The sequence below is a fragment of the Drosophila sulfurigaster genome, chromosome 2R (genome assembly GCF_023558435.1).
Source record: "Drosophila sulfurigaster albostrigata strain 15112-1811.04 chromosome 2R, ASM2355843v2, whole genome shotgun sequence".
In the NCBI taxonomy this organism is placed as follows: domain Eukaryota; kingdom Metazoa; phylum Arthropoda; class Insecta; order Diptera; family Drosophilidae; genus Drosophila; species Drosophila sulfurigaster.
Window position 1 is genome coordinate 15,283,093 of NC_084882.1, and position 22,391 is coordinate 15,305,483.

General features: G+C 39.6%; 5 protein-coding genes across 7 annotated transcripts in view; 4 read left to right on the forward strand and 1 right to left on the reverse strand.

Annotated features, from left to right (window-relative positions):
• LOC133838136 (tricarboxylate transport protein B, mitochondrial-like) overlaps positions 1-22,391 on the forward strand; it is a 61,639-nt gene that overhangs the window by 34,615 nt on the left and 4,633 nt on the right. The window lies entirely within an intron of this gene.
• Positions 73-2,200, forward strand: LOC133836468 (negative elongation factor B). The gene has a single exon (XM_062266974.1). It carries the CDS (start codon positions 280-282, stop codon positions 2,059-2,061), a length of 1,782 nt encoding a protein of 593 aa, XP_062122958.1. The 5' UTR covers positions 73-279; the 3' UTR covers positions 2,062-2,200.
• LOC133836469 (cyclin G) lies at positions 2,522-16,453 on the forward strand. 2 transcript variants are annotated; one of them, XM_062266975.1, is made up of 6 exons: positions 2,522-2,658; positions 11,868-12,727; positions 12,790-13,029; positions 13,099-13,473; positions 13,541-13,755; positions 15,336-16,453. In XM_062266975.1, the coding sequence occupies exons 2-6, from the start codon at positions 11,888-11,890 to the stop codon at positions 15,409-15,411; spliced, it is 1,746 nt and encodes a 581-aa protein (XP_062122959.1). In that variant the 5' UTR covers positions 2,522-2,658; positions 11,868-11,887; the 3' UTR covers positions 15,412-16,453. The 2 variants fall into 2 exon arrangements, with proteins under 2 accessions (XP_062122959.1, XP_062122960.1); XM_062266976.1 differs by lacking the exon at positions 2,522-2,658 and adding an exon at positions 3,684-4,246.
• LOC133836473 (large ribosomal subunit protein eL6) lies at positions 19,191-20,285 on the forward strand. The gene is made up of 2 exons (XM_062266980.1): positions 19,191-19,353; positions 19,515-20,285. Exons 1-2 carry the CDS (start codon positions 19,243-19,245, stop codon positions 20,190-20,192), a joined length of 789 nt encoding a protein of 262 aa, XP_062122964.1. The 5' UTR covers positions 19,191-19,242; the 3' UTR covers positions 20,193-20,285.
• On the reverse strand, positions 19,929-22,302 carry LOC133836471 (acyl-coenzyme A thioesterase 9, mitochondrial). Of its 2 annotated transcripts, none has more exons than XM_062266978.1 (4): positions 22,148-22,302; positions 22,009-22,097; positions 21,709-21,952; positions 19,929-21,337 (listed from the first exon to the last, which is right to left on the reverse strand). In XM_062266978.1, the coding sequence occupies exons 2-4, from the start codon at positions 22,066-22,068 to the stop codon at positions 20,349-20,351; spliced, it is 1,293 nt and encodes a 430-aa protein (XP_062122962.1). In that variant the 5' UTR covers positions 22,069-22,097; positions 22,148-22,302; the 3' UTR covers positions 19,929-20,348. The 2 variants fall into 2 exon arrangements, with proteins under 2 accessions (XP_062122962.1, XP_062122963.1); XM_062266979.1 differs by having other exon boundaries at positions 22,009-22,100; positions 22,148-22,298.

Here is a 22,391-nt window from a genome sequence, read left to right on the forward strand (position 1 = left end):
TCATTCAAATTTCAATATTTTTCTATTGAAAATTTATTTTTGTTTTGGTTCAAGCTAGGTTCATGTGTTTACTATTAGTTCCAGTGTAAAGAATCAGGGCTGTCAGTCAGTCAGCCCTAACAGCATCTCTGTTAAAAGGCACATACAACCCTGTCACTCTCACTGTTATAAAAGGCGCAACGTTCAGCTGGCTGCACGCAAGCAAAAATAACAAACAAAAATTATTTGTTTCAATTATTGACAATACTAGGTGTTTTATGTTGATAAAATTGGTTTGCAATGAGCGCGCCTGCTAAGAACAACGGCACCGGCTTGGAAGACGTTAATATACCCGGTCAGGCGTTTCTGAGAGAAGCTCTCACCTCATGCACGGATCCCTTGAAAGCAATTGAGAGTTTTCAATTGGAAAATGGAGTTTTATTGCCTTCGCTACGTCCAATGCTGCCTCTGCTCGATCTGCACGGCGTGCGCCGCCTGGACTTTCACACATCACTTATGGAGGAGCTACGCGACAAGCTGATTGCCCACATTAACGAACTGAACCAAAAAGATCCGCGCGAGCGAGAAAAAAAGCTAAAGGAGCTGCTTGTCAAGAGTTTCCCGGTGGTGCGTGTGAAGTATCTGCGTCCTGTGGTCATGGCCATACTGCGCAACACTCAGCACATCGATGACAAGTATCTGCGCATCTTGGTGCGAGATCGTGAACTATACGCAGACACGGACACCGAAGTGAAGCGACAGATTTGGCGTGATAATCAATCCCTATTCGGAGACGAGGTGTCGCCGCTGCTCTCCCAATACATACGTGAAAAGGAGCATATTCTCTTCGATCACACGAATCTCAATAATCTGTTCTTCCAGCCCACACCAAAAGTGCGACGCCATGGCGAAGTTGTGCAGAAGTTAGCTAATATGATTGGCAACAGCGTCAAGCTGTACGACATGGTGCTTCAATTTTTGCGCACCCTCTTCCTGCGCACCCGCAACGTTCACTATTGCACGCTTCGAGCTGAGTTGTTGATGGCACTACACGATCTGGAGGTGCAGGAGATCATCTCGATTGATCCATGTCACAAGTTCACCTGGTGTCTGGATGCCTGCATTCGCGAGAAGAATGTGGATATTAAACGGTCCCGTGAACTGCAGGGATTCCTTGACAATATCAAGCGTGGACAGGAGCAAGTCTTGGGTGACCTTTCGATGACACTTTGTGATCCGTATGCCATCAATTTCTTGGCTACGTCCGCCATCAAGATACTGCACCATCTGATCAACAACGAGGGTATGCCGCGCGAGAATCAAGTCCTTATACTGCTGCTGCGGATGCTTGCTTTAGGATTGAGTGCCTGGGTCATGATTGATTCCCAAGACTTCAAGGAGCCCAAGCTTGATGGCCAGGTAGTGACCAAGTTTCTACCGGCGTTGATGTCGCTCATGGTGGATGATCAATGTCGTAGTCTGCATGGCAAGCTGCCGCCCGATGAGCGTGAGTCGGCGCTGACCACCATTGAGCATTCGGGTCCAGCTCCCGATGCTGTCCAGGCTTATATCCAGGAGAGTTCGGTGGCCAGCATTCTGGCCATGTATTATACTTTGCATTCGGCGCGTGCCAAGGATCGTGTTGGTGTGCTGCGTGTCTTGGCCATTTTGTCAGCCTGCAAAGATGATCGTGCCTATGAGGATCCTTTTTTGCATTCGCTGATAGCGCTGTTGATTCCTATGAGTGATGAGTTTGCCACTGAGGATTTCTGCACCACGCTGTTCGATGAGTTCATATTTGCTGGCTTGACACGCGAGAATGTGACCTCGCGACATATGCTAAAGTTGCTGTGGTATGTCCACAACAAGTTGCCTGTGGGACGCCTTGGAACATTGATGAAGGCGATGCAACCGACGACAGCGCACAACGAACACATCCACAAACTGTATGAAACGCTACAGGAGCGCATTGGCACAGCGACAACGGGAGGAGAAACTCCTGTAGTGGAGCTGCCGCCCGAAGAATTTGATTCGCCCTTAAAGAGCGTTCCAACACCAGGACCACACTATAGTGCCCAATAATTTAAGTTAAACTTAATTTTATTGCCCTAGTCTTTGTCGCATCTGTTTTCTCAACGAAGCTGCTATATTTTATGACAATTTTGTACTCTTTTTTTTCATATTTTTAATAATGTAATTGATAATCAAATTGAATTAAAATTCAACTATTTGTAAACATTGGTAAACTGTTGCTGACATATTTATAAACACGCAACAGCTGTTGTGCTTTCATGCAGCCCTCGTGTGGTTTAGGCTTTTTACTGATTTTTGAATTTTACATCACTAAATATAAAACAGTTGATTGAAATTGCTTAATTTGGAGTTTTAAAACTTACGCGTTTATCTTCAAAAGAAATTAAACTTAAGTCTTTTTACATGATTCAGTGGTTAGCAAACCAGCTAGTTAATTACCCGTGGAACTAGCAAGTGTGACCGTTTGCATTGACTTTTGCTGGTATATTTTATAGAATATTTTTCGACGCAAAATAGCGTATTTTAGATATCCGACATGCGGTCACGCTGCGACCGTCCATTCATTTCAGATATTTCATATATTTTGGTCGTGTCGCAGTTCACAAAAAAGAAGCCAAATACTGATAAAATCGCAGAGGCATCCGGGTAAGTTATACAAAAAGTGCTTATTTTATTCAATCGCATTCCTATTAACTGATATTCAATACAAAAAACGACTTTATTCTTATATAAATTCACTGAGAAAGTTCATGCCACCTTTGCCATTGACGTGCGCCACGCGTTTCTTCCAATAAGAATATGTATGTGTTTAGTTGTGTGTGTGAGTGAATGTGACGAAATCGAAAATGGTTATTTACTTTTAACTTTTCTATCTTATTTTTCAACAACTAAGTGAACATGGAATTTAAATAACAAATGCAAGTGTGTGCCTTGTCACACATGCATTTAATTTGCATTTTCTATTGCGTATTTCCTTTCGAATTCAGCTTGTTGCTGCTTCTGGAAGCTCACATACACACACTTGCGCATATGCCTGATGTGTGCTTGTGTGCATGTTCGCCTATGAAATAGCGAACACACTTTTCACCCCGCCCCCGCTTGTTCATTCAGAAAACCACTTGGCAACAGTTTATTTGTAGAAAATTTGTAAAAACCATTTTTACTATCATAAACTACGCATAAAAGTTCAACAAAATCGTGTAATCATCACAGCAAAATTAGTATAAACTTCTTCGCTCAACACCTTATCAGGGAATTCCAAATGCGATAAAATCGTAACAGTTATCAAAGTGTTCCTTGATTATTTCATTAATTGTTATATAAATACATTTATATATGTATATGTAGATGTATGTTGCTTTATGTTTTACAGCCATTTAAATAAATGGTGAAATATTTAGCATTATTTCACTCGCATAATTCAGCAAATTAAAAATATGTTGCTTGCGAGAATTTTATTTAAATACCGCGCGCTATTTTTGGACTGCCACCTAGCAGACAGTGTTGCCACATCGCAGAGAGACTCAAATAAGCGCATAAAAATACAAAAATACGCAATGCAGCTACGCAACGTTTCTGCGCTCTCTCGCAACAAATGTTGATGGCAACATTTTCTCATTTGTTTTGGAACCGTCCGTTTTTTCCCATTCGTTTTGGAACGTCAGTTAACATTTGGAAGCAACAAAGTAAAGACCGTTTGGATTATAATAGAGAGATTGCGCGTTTTATTTGTATATTTCTGTGTGTGTGTTTGCAATGAAATTTTTATAATTTGAATTGAAATTTTTAACTACTTAGCACCTACATACAACAAAGTCAAATGAATATACTTAACTAATCAACGAGTAGCCAAGTCAATAATAATAAACAACAAACACAGCTAAAAGATGTTCAGCTGATGGGAAAAAACCTACCACTTTTAAACTGGTGTGTGGGAAAAATCGATCCACAAACTGTTCGCAAAGGAGAAGAGAAAATGTTGGCTTAAACAAAAAGAAAGACTTTTGACAACAAACAACAACAAGTTCACTGTGATACAATTTGCAGTACAAATTAGTTAAATACTTAGTGTAGCCATTTCTAACAAAAGAACCAATCGAACATTACAACAACAACTACACTTATTTTCAAGTGCAATATCAATATTTTCGCCAAGATTCTCAACTTAAACTAAATTAAATATTCATCTCAACATTCCTGCGCAACATAAAAACAACAAAATGGCTGTAAAAACGTAAGCATAACCAACCCATACAATAAAAAAAAAATTTGTAAAGAAAATTTTATTGCGTGCATAAAAGGCCTTGATTTATTAAATCGTACTAATACATAGAAAAGAATATACATGCATAGATACATATATACAAGTATACAATTGTGTAAGCATTTGTTTGAATGCACACAAGAAAGAAAAAAACGAAAAAATGTAGAAACAATTTACGTGTTTGTTTCACTTCCCAAATCGTTTCCCAGCTGTTTGAACATTTTGTTATGCATGTATGTGTGCGCGTTGATGAATGCGCCCGTCTGTTCACTATGCAAGTGTGTGCGTATGCGTCTATGTATTTATTGTGAGTGTGAGTAGGAGTGGAGCTGCTGTTAGCTATGCGATGTTGGGGTGATGGGGAGAGAAACTATGCTGGTACCCCAGTAGTACAGTTACCCAAACAATTATGCTCATCAGATGCTGTGTGTATGTGTGACAATACTTTTGCATAAAATATATTCAGTAGTGTGTGTCTATTTACCCTATGCTGCTTTTTTGACATCAATTGTTTTCTCATTGTCGTTTTATTGTTTTCGATGAGCTTAGAGCAAGCGAGCTCCACATACAACACTTTGTGTCAGTGTTTCGTTTCCAAAATGTTTTGGCTCTCTTGTTCGTTTTCTCTCTCTCTGACTTTGTGTCACATACATTCACAGTGCGCAAACAAAGAGTTTGTGTAAGTATGCGTAAATGTTCGTGTTCCCATTTGGATTTTCGCTTTGTATTCTTGCACCAATACAACGGTGTATGCTTCCTGGTGTTAGTGCAAGCTTCACAAATTGCGTCAGCCAATTGAAAATATATATTTATACTTGTTTGTAGTTTTATTTACATACCCCCAAAAACTTTTGCCACTTCTTGTTTCAAAACTCCTCAAATAAATGGGAGGAGAGAGAAAGAGAGAATAATTTTGCAAAGTCTAAAAATTTTGTGTCGTACAGTGTTGATTTCACCTTCAGCTTCGTATTTTGCTTTCTGGGTCATATTTGTTGATTTCAATTTGTTGTCCAGCGTACAACGAAAAAAAAAACGCTAGCAGCATATAATAATAATGCAACATTCGTATTTTTTTTAGTATTTTCATAAAAATATTTTATGTGCCTATTTAACATTTTCAATAACCTCGAAAAGGGCTCCCACACATACACCCAGCTCAGCTGTATGTGTGTGTGGGAGTGTATGTGTTCATGTTCGTGTTTTTGTTTGTCCCTTCAACTTTTGCTTTGGCCATCAGCGTCTTCTTTCTTCATATGTGTTGTTTTGGTGGTGCGAGGCGTTGGCGCGCATTTTTGTATATCTTTCTATTGTTGTTTTTGCTTCCTCAGGTCATTTGTGTGCCAGAGTGAGTGTAACCACAACTGTAGGTAGAGAGAGAGAGCGTGTGAGAGAGAAAGAGAGTGCGCAGCCATCTTGATCTTGACTCGACTTCGTTGACTTCACTGTGGTCATCACATCTCCGCCGCCCCACAAATTACCCGTAAATCCGTTTCACATTTTGACGTCTTCGTCGTTGTCGCCGTTGCTCTATCGTAAGATTTCACTTGTAGTGATGCACTCTTATGTCCATTATATGACCATTATGTTGTCTCTCTACCTGTATCTTCAGGTTTGAAAATATCTCATTACTGTCTGCACAAAATTTGCCGACAACTGTCGCGACTCGCAAATGAAATTCGAGAGTCCCTTAAGAAACTCAAAAATTAGTAGAAGAGACAACCGAAAAAACTTAAAAAAAAAACAGCAACTGTTTTATCACTTTGATGGGAACATTGAAACATATTTAACGGTTGTTGGTATGACGCATAAACCCGAAAAGCGATGAGTACAGCTTTTGTCTAGCGATATCGATAAAACGACCCTACGCTTTTTGTTCCTCCCTCCCTGGGGCGTTTCAAATGAGCTCAATAAGCATTTTTAAAATGCGGACAGCGAAAGTTAATCTACAGTCAAGAAGACTTTTTTTTGCAACCCCCTGTGGCGGTAATCCGAGGTGCTCCCGGCAACAATGGCAGCTCGTGCCCCGCCAACCCGAAATCGACTTTGAGCAGTTGTCAGTCCACCCCTTTTCGATATTTTTGTTTGTTTGAAGGTACGTCTCTAATTCAATTGAGAGGTGCTGACACATTCCAATGGCAAGCTGAGCAGCTGCAGCAGCTGATATCGAACCACCCTGTGCAGCGGGAAGCAGCTGTCGCCTCTCTTGTTATCCTATTGTTTCCACTGGCAGCAGTTGTACGTACGGCTTTCATTATTGGAAACAGTATTGGAACCCGAACTGGAACTTGGAATGACAATGACTAGTGTCGTGCGATAAGATCAATTTGCTTATCGCTGTCGCGCTCTCAACGTCATGGAATGCTACAACATAAAGCACAATCGATAAGCGAAGCTCATTCCATTGATAAAATGTCGTAACACAAAGAGCGTAGCGTTACGTTATCTAAATGCAGTATCCGGTGGGCGTTCTGCTTGTAATATATCATGTAACCTAACCTAAAAACTATTAGGGGACATTAGAAAAGCAAAGTTCACTTTGTTTACGTCAATTAGCGCTTATCTTAATTCTGCACTGCGCTGAAATCGCCTTTATATTGGAAGACACTTAATGTACAGTGCTAAAATTCTTGAGTGCATTTCTCCTTTTGTATTGTGCTCGATAATGAAAACTAATTTTAAACACATGCAGTTTGCTTTATTTCGAGCGATAATTGAAATGCAAAAACATTCAATTCATGCCATGAGTCCATTGACAGATAAGTCTAGACGAGCCATGAACGGGAATTTTTCGCTATACGATTTTAGCTGATAGTGTTTTGGAATTGAAAATAGGAAACTACGGAAATACAAAGTTCGTCGCATGATTCCGAATCAATTTTGAAATGACTTTTTCGTGTAGGTAGAAGAGAGATAGTGATAGAAATATGAGAGTACAATGCCCCATGGCGGGGCTGAATAAATCAAACGGCTCTTGGCGTTTGTTTAGATTTGTTTAATTTCCTTCTTTATTTTGGCTTTTTGTTTATATGGAGTCGGCATAAAAATAGGCTGTGTTCACTTGAAATGTAATAAATTATTATGTTTGTAGCCAGCTGCCGTTGCGACTGCGCAGCAGCAGCGTTCTTTTCTTTCCGCTCTTTTGCTGCGTTTCGCACTTAACAGAATATTTACATATCACATACATAGCTAGGCTTGCTTGTGTGCGTGTGAGGGTTGAAAATAATTGTGTCTGGCTTCCTGGGTGGGGGTTGTTGCTTTGTTGCGTTGTTGCTTGGCCGCCCTTAACAGTTCGCTGCACAATTTCAAGTGATAATTTCATCAAAGCCCAACATTTTTTGTTATTTTTAGACCAAGGGTTGCCTTTTATTCCAAAAATGGGGAATGGTGGCATTGGCACAACAACAGCCACAGAGATCAACTTGGGGTTTTCCTTCTAAGCGTCAGCTTTGTTGGGTTCCAGTTTTTTTTTGTTCATGTTGTACCTGTTTCAACTGTTGTCTGCGCTTGCTACGTGACGCAAGCAACGCAGCAGTGGTTTTCACATTGCCTGCTTTGCTGCTTGCAACAACAATTGCATCAGCCAGTTAAATCGCTCGAAAGCTCTTTTCGGAGAGATCTGCGATTCAAAACGAACAACAACATCTCAACAACGGCTACAACTACAGCTACTGTTCAAGCTTGAAGCGTCAAGGGGCTGTCATTTGTTGACCTTCAGCCGCTTTCAGTGCGCAGCCCATCCATCAATTAAGCGCTGATAAATAGACAGTGCAAAGCATAAAATAAAACAACAATAAAGTAACTCACAACAACTGCCGCCGTCTCGCTTGTGTTCAGGTGTACACAACACACACACAGTAAAGTGAGACTATTGCCATCCCCCTTGCACTTGCTGTGTGTGCGTTGCGTCTGTTGTTAATTAAAACGACGACGACGGCGCAACGCAAATAAAAATGACGAAAATATTTTGCAAGCTTTTAAGTTTTTTGCGTTTGTTTTGATTTGTTTTGATTCTGTTTGTGCACTTTATCCAAAAAAGCAACAACATAAATAGACAAACGGTAGACAGACAGTGTTGTTTTAGTTCACTTTCGTTTTTCTTACATTTTTATGTGCTCATAAACTCTTTGTTGTCGACTCTCTCTTCCTCTGTCTCTCTTTTAACCGTTAGTTGCAATGCTTGTAAAAACAACGTCGTTCCATGCAATACACATAAGTATGTGTGTGTGCATATTTCACACCTGAACAGCTGACCATGCCCACCAAAGCGATGCCGCCCATTTTATTCGTCTTCGCTTAAAACGTTTCGCGTAGTTACGGAGTTACGAAAATAGGCAAAAAAGTGAAATTTTTTTTAAAAGCGCGCTCTGCTCGCAAATGTTGGCCAAGTGGTTCGCGCAGTCAACGGCAATAATACCAATAACCAAGAAAAAACAGCAACAACGAGCAGATGCCTAGGTATAGCTCGTGTATAAATAAAAACAACTACATACATAGACTACTACAACACACACACACACATTTATGTGTTTACCATATCATTGTGTGTACGTGCTTTTTGCGTCAGCAGAGCGCGTAATAATATTTTTGTTGCTTGTTATTCGAAAATATGCGAGAAACCAAAAAGCAAACCTAAAAAATTATTCGTTTTAGAAATTGTTGTTGATTCGAATTGAAAAATATATACATATGTACAACATAATATATCAGCATTTACATACACAATTTATCTATATGAGTGTGGATGTGTGTGATGAGCCTTGAACGAGATCAATAGAACGATTTCTCCGTGAGTGTGAGTAAGGCCACTAGCATTACATTAAGTATACAATAAGCAGACCAACTAACACACACACATGTAAGTGTGTCGTAAGCTGATTATTCGAGTTTCAGCTCAGTTCTGAACCTCTGTTTTTCATGTTTCTTTGTGTTGTTACGCTTTGTAGAGTTTTGATGTGCGTCAAAGCGGAGAGTTAAACTTTGACCTAAGCTAAGCTCTGCTGCGATGCCGTTACTTTGGCACTTTTGTGAGATTTCAGAAAGAAAAAAACTCATTAGATGCAGCGTCATGCTCCTCAGACGAGAAAACTAGTTTTGTGGGTGTACGACCTTGAATTGAAATAGCTCGCATAGCATCAAGTGGCTGAAACTGAAGCTGTAGTTTCTTTTGTTGTGGTTCGTGAACGGAAGTCAAAAAGTATGATTCGTCTCTTTTTATAAATACAAATTGTGAAAAACAAAAAGCTGATGGTATTTCTCATAATCTGACGCATATACATATATATTCATCGGTTGGGTTGATTCATACCACTTATGTGGAGAACTCGACGTAATGTGATTGCATCGAGCGATGATTAAAAGGTGCGGTCGGGTTTTTGGCGAAAGTCGAACTCTCATTCTAAGCAAAAGTTTATCTGATTCATATTTAAAAACATAAACGAGTTGAAAATACCAAATTTGGTTTTTTGCCTTCGTTAAATATTTTGATAGTCTGTTGTGGTAGTTTGCTTTTAGCCTTGTGGTGAACGGGTTTTTTAATCTAGCCATGAAGCAGGCTAATGACAACAGTTATTAAACAACACATTGCAATAACCCCTGAAGTATGGTGTCTTTAGCGCCAGGGACAGAACAGGGACACATGTTTACAATTGAAATAGCCTTCTCTATAAATAGCAGAGCGACTATATCCCATTTTTCAATTGCCAGCTTCAGATTTCGAAACTGTTGTTTGCCTTAGCTCTCTTTGCATTTATTTATGTCATTTATCAGCTAGCTCTAGCTCTGTGTTTAGATTATTTAATGTTTTGTTTTGATTTACCATCGCATCCCATTCGGTAGAGAAAGCTTGGCCCAGCCCTGGGAGTGTAGCTGCTTGCTTGTTGCTGTTATCTCAATCCCAGCCGATGCTCTGTTTATGTTTACTAGTATGTGTGCGTGTGTGTCTGTGTGTATAAGTGTGCGTGTGCGTATTATTAGCTGGATGGCGAGCGAACGCTGAATTGGAACAAGATGGCGGCCACTTTGTTTGCTCAAGTGTTGGTTCCGTAGTAGAGCTTTTGTTTTTATATTCTTTTCTCTTCGTCGTTGTATTCTTATTAATCGTTGATTTTAGGCAAAAACTTAATCAATCACTTTAGGGGAAGTTGAATTTTTGGTAAACAAATGTCTGTCAATTGATATAATGTATGTGTGTGTGATATACATACTATATAAACATAAAGAGGCTATTTACGTGGTTCGCCTTGAGGCGACGATCGCATACCTACCCCCTCCCCATCCCCCCAACCTTGTGACATGATTGTGATTTGAATAAAAATGTGAACAATTTTCAGATTTCTGTTTTATTTTGAGGTCAAGAAATAAATAAAATGTATACCAATGTCAACGGGTATTGTATGTAGTATGATTTGTTATTACATGCACTTTGTCCCACTGTGCAGGTGTCATTTGGCTGGCACTCAGTTCTCCTTTTGAATAAAGTTCGTTCAACGATGTATTGAATACAGTTATAAATACACAACAACAAAAAGAGCAATGCACTTGCCCGACAAAATAACAAAGCAATAATTTAAATATTTGCAATTTGAGAAAACATTTTGTTCGTTAATTAACTTCATTTAATATTTCTTACACCGATCAACATAATTTTCGTATATTATTTTCTTGTATAACATTTATTATTATTATTATAATTTATTAACATTTTTTTAATTCGATTGCGCAATTTTTGCAGCGAGTAAGTTTTACATTTTAGCACAAAAGGTTTTTCCACGCACTACGGGAAAAATATCTGAACAACAGCTCCACAAAGAGCATACCAAAAAAACTATACACTGTAATCAATTTCATCGTCTAGCGTTTATTATCGTGACAAGCATTGAGCGAACACATAATAAACCACTTTGACGATCGAAATTTTCTTTATATAATTTCATATTATATACATATTTAAACAGCGTACGCATTCGACTGACTGATTGAAGCGAGAAAATAGATCGTTGATATCGTTGTTGTCGTAGTACACTGAAAAAAAAAACAATTGTTATATATTTATTTACAAACATATATTTATTGTATCATTGTTGAGGGCGTTTTGTTTGTTTAACTGTTTGCAAATTGTTGAAAGAATTGCATTAAGGTTTCTTGAGCCATCTTCAGAGCACAAAAGGTTGAGTTCATATCTCGATCACCACTTCTCTAAATACTATAATTTCTTTGTTCTTCGGCTCTGGGCTCTTTAGACCAGTGTGTGCAGCACAAGTAGCAAACAGTTTGGTTTATTTTCGGTTTGCATTTAGCGCCAGCAGTGGATTTTTTTGTAAATAAATAATCCCTGAAGCGTTTGCAATTATTTCGGTCTCATAAATTTCGAGCTGCAGATTGAGAGATCATCTTTTTTGGTGAACTCGCTGATATCTAAAGTACATAAAAGTTTTGCTTGAAATTTCCTCTTGGGCTTTTGCTGAAAATAAATTCCAAATATCAAACAAATTTTCAATTTTTTGTGGCCTATATAAACGCAACGAGATTTTCTTTGCGTTTTCGCTTTAACAAACTTGAAACCAAAAAAAAACCCTTGCCATATATAAAACAGGTACTAGGCCAGCCCTCACAATGTCTGTCCCTGTACGCTACTCTGCTGCCGCCGAATACGCCGTCGTTGATAGTGGTTTGGATAATACTCTAACCCAAGAAGAGCAATACCACAGACAACAACAGCAACAGCAGCTCCAGCACCAGCATCAGCAATATCAGCAGCAACAGCAATACGAACAGCAGCAATACCAGCAACAACAATACGAACAGGAGCAGCAGGAGATTCTATTGTATTGCCAATTGCAAGAGCAGCTGGAGGCTGAGGCTGAGGCTCGTGAGGCGGTGCGGCAGCAGCAGCAGCAGTTGATGCAGCAGAGGTCATCGATGTCGTCGTCGTCGGGAATGCCAGGACTTGAATTGCCCATCAACATCAACAACAACAACATCATCAATAGCAACATCGCCGCCAGCAACAGCAACATTAACAACAACAATATGGATGCAGTTAGCATTAATGCTATCCTGGTCGATGATGAGCAGCCCTCAACATCGGCACAGGCTGCAGCAGCGGCGGCGACAGCAATGTTGGTTGGTGGCAACAACAAATCGGGCATTGACCACAACGCAGAGATGCCAACTGATTGGATGAGGATTGCGAACGAGGGCCGGTATGGGACACCGGGTGCTGCTGGCTTGGAATATCAAAAGTACGAACAACAACAACAGCAGCAACAGCAATCACTGGAAGCCGAAGCTGGTCCAGCAGCAGCAGCAGCAGCTGAGCCAACAACAGCACTGAAGAAACTTGAGGATCAATTGCATGCACTCACCTCCGATGAATTGTATGAGACCCTGAAGGAGTACGACGCACTGCAGGACAAATATCATACCGTGCTGCTACTGCCCAAGGAGTCGAGGGTAAGTTGTGAAGATCTCTTCATTTCAATTAAGAGTAAACTAAGTGAATATTCCATTTGCAGCGTGAGGTGACTGCAGGTGGTCGCGATGGATCGGCGTATGTGCTCCGATGCCTAAAGATGTGGTACGAGCTGCCGTCTGATGTGCTCTTCTCAGCCATGAGCCTGGTGGATCGTTTCCTCGATCGCATGGCCGTCAAGCCCAAGCATATGGCCTGCATGAGCGTTGCCTCCTTCCATTTGGCCATCAAGCAGCTGGACTTGAAGCCCATTCCTGCCGACGATCTGGTTACAATATCTCAGGTGAGTTATCAGCTCAAAAATACTCAAGTATTTGTGTTGATTAATTGTTGTATTTGTACACTTTGATAGTGTGGTTGTACCGCTGGCGATCTGGAGCGAATGGCCGGCGTGATTGCCAACAAGCTGGGTGTACAGATGGGACATGCACCCATCACTTCAGTGAGCTACCTGCGCATCTATTACGCACTCTTCCGCAATCTGGCGAAGGAGATTGGCGGTGATTTCTTCAAGTTCTATCAGCAGCTGATCAAGCTCGAGGAGCTGGAGAATCGCCTGGAGATCTTGTTGTGCGATGTCAAGACAACGGTGATTACGCCCGCCACATTGGCGCTAGTTCTCATCTGTCTGCATCTCGATTTCCACATCAAGGAGTCCTACACCCGCGGCAGCCCTGAGCTCAAGCATGTCTTTGAGTACATACTCTTCCTGCAGCAATACATGAGGGTAGGTTTCCCGTTAGTCCCTAAGCTATTACTCAACTGTAACTAATTGATTCCTACTCACTTGGCAGATTCCCGATCGCGTTTTCACCTGCGGTTTTAGCATTGTCTCGGGCATTCTGTCCCATTACAACGGTCAGAATAAGGCGCCCTACAAGCAGCGGCTTGTCTGGAAACTTTCCAGTCGCACGCTGCGCGTCCTGCGCCCGACCAATCGCTTCTCATCGGATTTGCCCACCATCGAGGAAGGCATTTCGAATGCTCTAGACGACGGCCTGCGTTCAAGGTAAGTGTCAACCATATTGAATAATTATGTTTATATCCGACTTGTTTACGATTGGAATATCTTGGATTATAACAGATCTATAATTATTAAAAATCAAGTGCAACTGCACTGTTTAAGTTGCTTTGGTCACACTGAACAGCTTTCTAGTGGGGTTGTGTAAAGTTGGGCAATCAAATCAGTCTATGACATGTTTTTTTGTTTCTTTCCATTTTGCTATCGACAAAGTCCGTTTGCTTATTTTTAGCACTATTATGTCGACTCTTTGGACTAATTTGTATGTAGGCGTGTGTACGCTCTATGTGCGAGTGTGCGTGTATGCGTGTGTGGACTTGTGTCGAGTTTGGCGTAAACAAGTTTCTAGAATACGCGATTTCATTATCACAATAACAACAGCAGCAACAACAACTACAGCTAACGAACAAGCGAGCGATCAACAAGAGGCATAGAAAATCATGAGACCGACCGACTCGCTTACTGACTGTCTCTCTCTCCGTCCGTCTCGCCGTCTGTCCGTCTGGTTTGGCCTGCCTAACTCGCAGCATTTGCCAAAAGTGGTCTGACAACAATAATAACAACAAGAACAACAAACAGTTAGACTCACGCACACACTGAAACATGCATAATATAGAGATGTTTATGTATTGTATTTTATTTTTTTTATATTGCTTTGTTTTGTCGGCGCGAAACGCGCGAGTCTGCGTATATAAATGTTTTTTCGTCAACAATCTTATCAGCGCAGAGAGCGGGTGCACAAGGTGGGAGGAGTGTGCCACACATAAATACATCTACAACGAATCATAGCCGAGGGTTGTCACCAAAGTATTTGGCAACATTACGAAATACTTTCGCTTGACGTGCGTCAATTGAGGTGCGAGATGCCATTCGATGATGCGTGGGTCGTATTTCCTCTGTCCGCCTCTGACATTGCCTCAATATCATCCGCCAAAAAAAAGAAGAGAAAAGCCTTGACACTTTCATCCCAAAATACCCTAACCAAGATCACACCGAATTAGTTTCCTTACTTTACTGTGCTGTAGATCAAACACTTGGCCATAAGCAACGCAACACAACGTGAATGTTTGATTACTTAATTTAAACTTGACCTTCAATTTGCGCCACAGCTGCGAGAGCAAAGTTCGCTAAAAATACAAATATATACGCGTGTCTAGCTTTTTGGCATTAGGGTATTAAGATTTCAATGCAACTACAAAACAATTTTCGTGGCCTTGTAGTCGATATTGTTGTTGTTCTTGTTGTCTTATCTGATAACTTTTTCTTTGTTCCAAATTAAAAATTAGTCATAAACTTGTGTGTGAGTTCAATGCACCTTGTGACTTTCGCAAATGATTTTATTGCCTTAGAGAGAGAAAGAGGGAGATCGACGCTGGGGGCGTGTATTGCACTTGTGCAAAGGTGTTTTTGTTTGTTATATATATTAGTATTTTTCAAATCAGCTGATCAACGCTGATAGGCACGAACTTGAACGCTGACGACCGACCTTCAACTTGCATTTTACCCAACTTGATTGATGATAATGATATTTAATGTATTTATGTATTTACTTTTTGTTTGCATTGCAGAACCGAGAGTATTAGCTCTGAGGAGGAGGAGGATTGGCCAACTTCACCCATTATTCCAATTTTCGAACAATGTTAGTAGTACCCAGCAGCAAGTAAGCAGCATCCAAGCAAAAGCAGCCCCCAAAAGGAAAAACCAACGGACAACAATTGGCGGGGCCAGATTTGATTTGATTGAACAGCAGCAGCAGCAACAGCAGACAGCAAGCAAGCAAGCAGAAAGCAAACAGCAGCAGCAGGAATCATCCATTTGACACACACACTACACTACACAAGCAAATCTGTGGCAGCAGCAGCAACAACAGTAACAATGTTGCAGCAAAACAAAAACATCAGACATATCCACCACGACTCCAAGGGAGTTCAGCAACAACGACAACAGCAACAACAAATAAGTAACTGCCCCACAATTTGACAAACAACAAAAGATCAGAGATAGATTTATTTTGATAGCGATAGAGAGAGAGTGTGTGTAAATGGGTGTGCGTGTGTATATTTTGCTAAAGTGCATCATAATTCGTTTAGCATATGCATAAATATTATTTACGCTGGTTCTACCATTTAAGAAACTATTGAAAAATGCGAAGTCAGCCAGCGATGATTCCGTTGCACTAGGCGACATGGAAAATTCATTTTTCGATTTATTTGCGGCAAGACAAGAAAAATACGTTAAACAAAAAAACAAAAAACAAATGAAAAAAAAATTACAAAAAAATATATATAAAATAGAATGCTGCGGACCATCATACAAAAGATTGATGTCGTTCCGGACCATTTTTTGAGATCAGTGAATGAAACACGATTAGAGAGAATTGATGACGACCCCCAAATCACAGGCGTACGGAACGGAACAGCAATTTTTTGTCGGTAGCGCTTGGAAAAAAAATTCAAAAAACCACTTAAACAAATCAAAAAGAAAACAAAAAAAATATCTTAAACTAAATCTTCTATACCCTCCCAATTCAAATTAGTTTATATAATTTTTATGTTCTCCATGTTTGTTTTGTAAAACACCTTAAAAAAAAAACTTATTAAAAAACGATGGACCCATGAACACATAAGCCAGAAAAGTAAAAGGTAAATGAGAAAAAAAAAAAAAAAAAACCAAAAAAAGTACAAAACTTCATTAAATATAAAACGGGACAGTTAAATGTTAGATAACAAAATGTTCAGCAGAGACATAGGAAAAAAAACCCCGTAAAGAAAAAAAGTAACATCAGATTTATCAATCATTTTGGCCGCGCTCAGAATTCAAGAACTATGACTAAGATCGCAAAATAATAATTAATAATAAATGCAAGCAAAACAAAACAAAAACCAATACTATGTAGTTGTGTGTGTAGTCGACATATTTTTGCTCTATATAACAAAAAAGAAATGTTTCAAAGCGAAACCCGTAAAACGGATTCGCTGCGATAAATTTATTGAATTAAAACAAAAATTACAAAAAAAAACATTCATCATTAGTTTCGAGCTAACTGAGAATTTGTTATTATTTGTTAAACAACAACAACAAATAAGATCTTTCGAGAGAACGAAATGTATTGAGATCAATGCAATGCAACAACAACGGTGATCAATTTTCTATATACATACATAGTTTTAACGTATGCATATATTATGAACATTTCACTTTCTTTTTTGTTATATAATTTAATAACTATTTTATTTATTTAAAGCAAAACACTTGTAAAAAAGAAAAAAATCAAAAAACCCAACAAAAAATATAAAACAAAAACCATTCATATGTTGTACTAAATATTCTATAGATACTATTATTAAAACAAAAACAAAAACCATAGCTAATAGCATAAAACAAAACAACAACCAGCAAAAAAGCTAAAACAAGAGAAAACCAGACAACAATTACCGCAGCTCCAAATTAGCAACAATCTTATAAATATGTTTTTAACTTGAAGCGCGGCGTTCTGATTAAATATTATGATGCATTATATAGTACAGAATATATACACGGCAAAAAGGGAGTACTAAGAGAACCAATCACTAAGGCTCTCTCTGAAATAGAGAGCGAAACAAAAGAAATATTGAACAGATAAAGAGATGAAAGGAAAAGTAATGAAACAAGAACATCAAGAGAAAAGCTACCCGCAAAATAAAAACAACAAAACTTTCTTAAATTCTAAAAATTCTTAACAAACAACACTTTAAAAATGACATCGAATACATTTCGATAGAAAACCCATTTCTTGTAAATTTAAATAAATGCGCGTGTCACTGTGCACAGTGGCATTCAATTTCTGATGGATATTTGCAACAAATACAAATATGTTTTATTTACCTTTGTCTGTGTGTGCGTGTGTGTGTGCAGCATCCAGCCTCACTCCCCTGGAGATGATCGCCTCCCGCCACAACTCCAACGTCTTGACCAATTAATAATGTGAGTACATTCTTACCAAAAAAAAAAAGAAAACCAAATTGTCAAAGTCGAAAAAAATGCGACATTTTCCGCACTCTGCACACCTGAATAAAAAACAAATGTAAATAAAACATACAAATATTTGATGTATTGCAATTTTCAAAAACTATAATTCATGCATTATGTGACACATTATGACTTTAATGAATGTGCAATAGTTTTCATTCCCAATTTCAAACAACCATGGCAATACTCATGTTTTTTTTTAAGCTAACAAACAAATGTACACAATTTAAAAACGAATGCCCGAGTAATGTAAAAGGCGAATTACTATTTTAAGATTTAAGCGAGACAGAGAAAACTGTGTGTTCATTGCCAGGCTGCAAAACAATTTTTAATCTTAGTCTAACTTTAAATAATGGCAAAGTGACAAATAAGAAAAGAGACAACAACAACAAAAACAAACTAACAAAAGTTTAGACATAAGAAACAACCATTCTACAAATGCAAAACAAACAAAAAATGCCGTCAACTCTCTGCTGAGAGCATTCGGATATTTTGATTGAATTAATTGTATGTATTTTAAACAACTAGCAAATTTTACATGTATTTAGCGCGGAGTTAGTAAAATATTTGCAAGAAGAGACGAATCATTTTAAAGTAACAAAAAAACGAAAAAACTATCATTCATACAAATCATACAAAAAACAAAACAAAAATCTCCCATTAATGTACAATTATTTGATGGTTTGCTAGTACAAAAAATTAAAAACCCATGTACTAAATTTTAGGCATTAATTTAGTTTTTAGTTTTCCAAAAACAAAACAAAATTGTATTTTAGACTTGAGCTAAATTTGTATGTTTTTAACGCATTGCAAGCAAACATTTACAACATTAATTGACAATGAAATATTGGACATAGGATGTGATAGCTCAAGAAAAACGGTTTAAAGTTTTGATTTCAAATTGAAACTCATTTGAATATTTACTCATTTTGTAAATTATCTATCATTCATTTTATTTATTTTCAATTATATTTACATTTATTGCGGTTCGTGGCAAAAGCAAATGAACAATTTAAGTAAGAAACTGACGAAATGTGTAAAAACGGATAGAAGAGAGAGCTGTAAAAGAACATAAGGAAGAACAACAAAAAATCGTGATTTAATTCATTGTATACACATTAAAACCAATAAATGGAAAAAAGTATTATTAAATGGTAAACACAATGGTGTTCTTTTTTTAATTACGAAAAGTTTTAAATTGGTGGTTCTCAAACTTTTTGAAATCTCATTTCGTCGATCACGATAATGACTTGTAGATAATTATTTGTAGCACATACATCGATTAGTTATCGATACAAGAGCACAGCAATACTGCATAATTCAGTGTTGATAAATACGAAACGCCAGAGTTGCAAAGAAATATATCGATAACAGACGTGCTGTGTTTTTGCCAAGTGTTGGCAACTCCGTGACACATAACCTTCCTTTTCTAAATAATTTTTGTGCTGTGTACACGTGTTTCTCACAATGGCACCCGTCGAAAAAGCTAAAAAGGTCGCCAAATCGGCCAAAAAGGGCAAGAAGCACCCCCTCAATTCGTACCTGAAGGGCGGTGTCTTGCGTTACTCCAAAGCCCAGGTAAAAACTCGAAAAAACACATTCAAAAATCAACATGTGAAGTGATGGGGCAAATGTGGTTGCGACGCCGCTGCCTTTGAACAACGTGCTGTGTTTGTGTGTGTGGTGTATGTATGGGCATCTTGCTGATTTCTGCTTTGCTTTTCCAATTCGATATACAGATGTACAAGCGCCGCGCGCTGTACCGCCTTAAGGACAAGAAGTCACCAGTTGTGCAGAAGGAGAAGGTGCCAATCAAGAAGGTGAAGAAGATCGGTGGCCCCAAGAACGGTGGTGAGCGTACCGTCTATCTGCGCAAACCTAAGGCCAACTATCCAACCAAGACCTTCGTGAAGAAGCGCCCATCCAAGGCCAACTTCAGCGAGCACAAGCGCACCACGCGCCGCAACCTGAAGCCCGGCACTGTCCTCATTCTGTTGGCTGGTCGTCATCAGGGCAAGCGCGTTGTGCTGCTGAAGACTCTGAGCTCTGGCCTGCTGCTGGTCACTGGTCCATTCGCCTTGAACTCGTGCCCACTGCGTCGCGTGTCGCAGCGTTACGTTATCGGCACATCGTCGCGTGTGGATTTGGGTGCATTCCAGGTGCCCGAGCATCTGAATGATGCCTACTTCCGTCGCCTGAAGGCCAAGAAGGAGAAGAAGTCTGGTGAGGCCGACATCTTCGCTGCCAAGAAGGAGCGTTTTGTGCCCAACGAGCAGCGCAAGAAGGACCAGAAGGAAGTCGACAGCGCTCTGCTGAAGGCAATCAAGGCACATCCCGAGGGCAAGTTCTTCAAGAAGTACTTGCAGAACATGTTTGCGCTGCACTCTTCCCAATACCCACACCGTCTGCGCTTCTAAGGGAAAGATCATCGCGCGCTTCACTTTTAAGGATTTTTTAAAATACTTTGTACAAGCCCCCGCTGATTACAAATAAAAACAAAATTACAATAACCGGAGAACTATGTGTCTGAGGTATGAAAGAAACACACAACCCTTGCAATGCTTTGTTTTTATTTATTTTGCAGTCATCGTTGTCTTTGATTGCTTCTCATTTTCTTCGGGCATGGGGTAATCGGGTCGCAGATTCAGTGCAGCCATCAGTTTGCGTCTGCCGTGAATATACCAAAGCATCTCACGATATGTGCGTGGCAATACTTCATCAACAATCTTGTCCGCCTTATAGGTGACATAGAAGACATTTGTGGTCGTGGGTTCGCCACTCTCCGCCTGCCAATTCTTAGCCACGGTCATCACCTGTATATAGCTCTGATCGGTGTACACCACATAGGCGGTCATCTGCAGAAACGCTGTCACCTTCACCGGTTGCAAGAAACTAATGTCCGACAAACACATCAAGATGGGGCGACCCCGCATATAGATGCTGGCCGTGATGAAGCTAAGCTCGATGGCCTGACGCATTAGGAAACCGCCAAAGATGGTGTTGTGTGCATTGCGATTCTCTGGAAACGGATTCATCATAGTCGATCGCTGGCTGTCCTCCATCCAATTGCATTTTGGTGGCAGAGCACGTCGATTCAAATCGAAGCTATCCTTGGGCGTCGTACGCTGCAGTAGATTATACATGATGGCCTGCTCGTGTTGTTGTGGGGGCCACACCAGCACGCCTTGGGATTCGGTGGCTTTGCGTCTTCTTTGACGTTCATCGGACTCCTCCCAGCACTTTTGCTCCACGGCATCGGTTGGCTTGAGAGGATTAACGGGCGCTGATGCTGAATTGATTGCATTGCGTGCCACCATTAGAAACACCGCCTTGGTCACATTCAAATACTTGTCATTCAATAGCTGTCGGGTATAGATCGTTGCCTCCATAGAGGTGTTGCCCACCCACGATATGAAGCCGCTTACTTCAATGTCTTTGTTCACTTGGATATTTTCAATGTCGGAGAAGTCGATGCGATCGACGAGCAGCGTGACAAAAGTGTACGGTAATGGCACATCCTTGGGCAGATCCGGAATATTGATGTGACGATGACAAAGCCAGACTGGAAATGAAAGAAAATTAATTTTGTTTTCGAAAATATAACCATATTTTGATGATAATGAAAAAATGTTATTTTTATGTAAGGAAAGGATCAATATATCCAATTCCTATTTTTTTGACGTAAGTTCAAAAATAGTGGAAACTGAATTAAAATATTTTTAACATAAAGCCATAATTTTTTCATATATATTATTTAAAATTAGAAATAGCTTCTTTTGCATTTTTATCATAGAATATTAAATAAGTCTTTAAGTCTAGATTTTAAATAATAATTTAAATTTTACTTTTACTTTTCCACTAAATAAATTATAAAATATTTTTCACCTTTTTTGTTTATGTAATAAAATTCTTTAAAGTCCCTACTATAATCACCTGCAAACATGTCCAATTCCTCCATGAGACGACCCATGCGCACGCGTCCCAAGTGATTGATGTATCTTTCCCTGGCCATTTCATCCACGCTGAGCGGCAATATGGCGTGCGTGTAGGAATCCTGCATGCTGCGTGCCGGCAATTGCTCCTTTTTGGGATGATGCTCCAGCAAATGTTTCCGTGACTTGGGTACTACATGATAACCTCTCTCCACCCCCCGTTCGCTCCCGTATCTTGGCACCGACTACAGGTGGAAGAAAGTTTTCTAACTAATGATCAGATTTGAAAGAATTAGCCCACCTTCTGCCATTGTGCCCGAATAATGATCCGACTGCGTTTTGAGGTACTCTCCAGTTTCATAACATCGCACTCCAGAGCACGGCAACAGCCTACTTTACGTATACGTAATAAAAAATGACACTGAAATACGTTTTCTTACCTGGCCAAAAGCGGCAGTTGCCGCCGTGAACTAATTAGGCATCGCATCCGCTGCATTTTTAACGTATCCAAAGAAAATACTCATCTGATGTGGGGGAAAAAAACCAAAAAAAAGTATAGCAGGAAATAAAATTGAAAACATTTGCAGTGAGCACTCTACAAAAGTTTTCTCGCCTCCGTAAGCTTTTTTCAGATCAGAGATAATTGCGAGCATTTTGGCAAAGGTTCTCTAATCTATTAACATC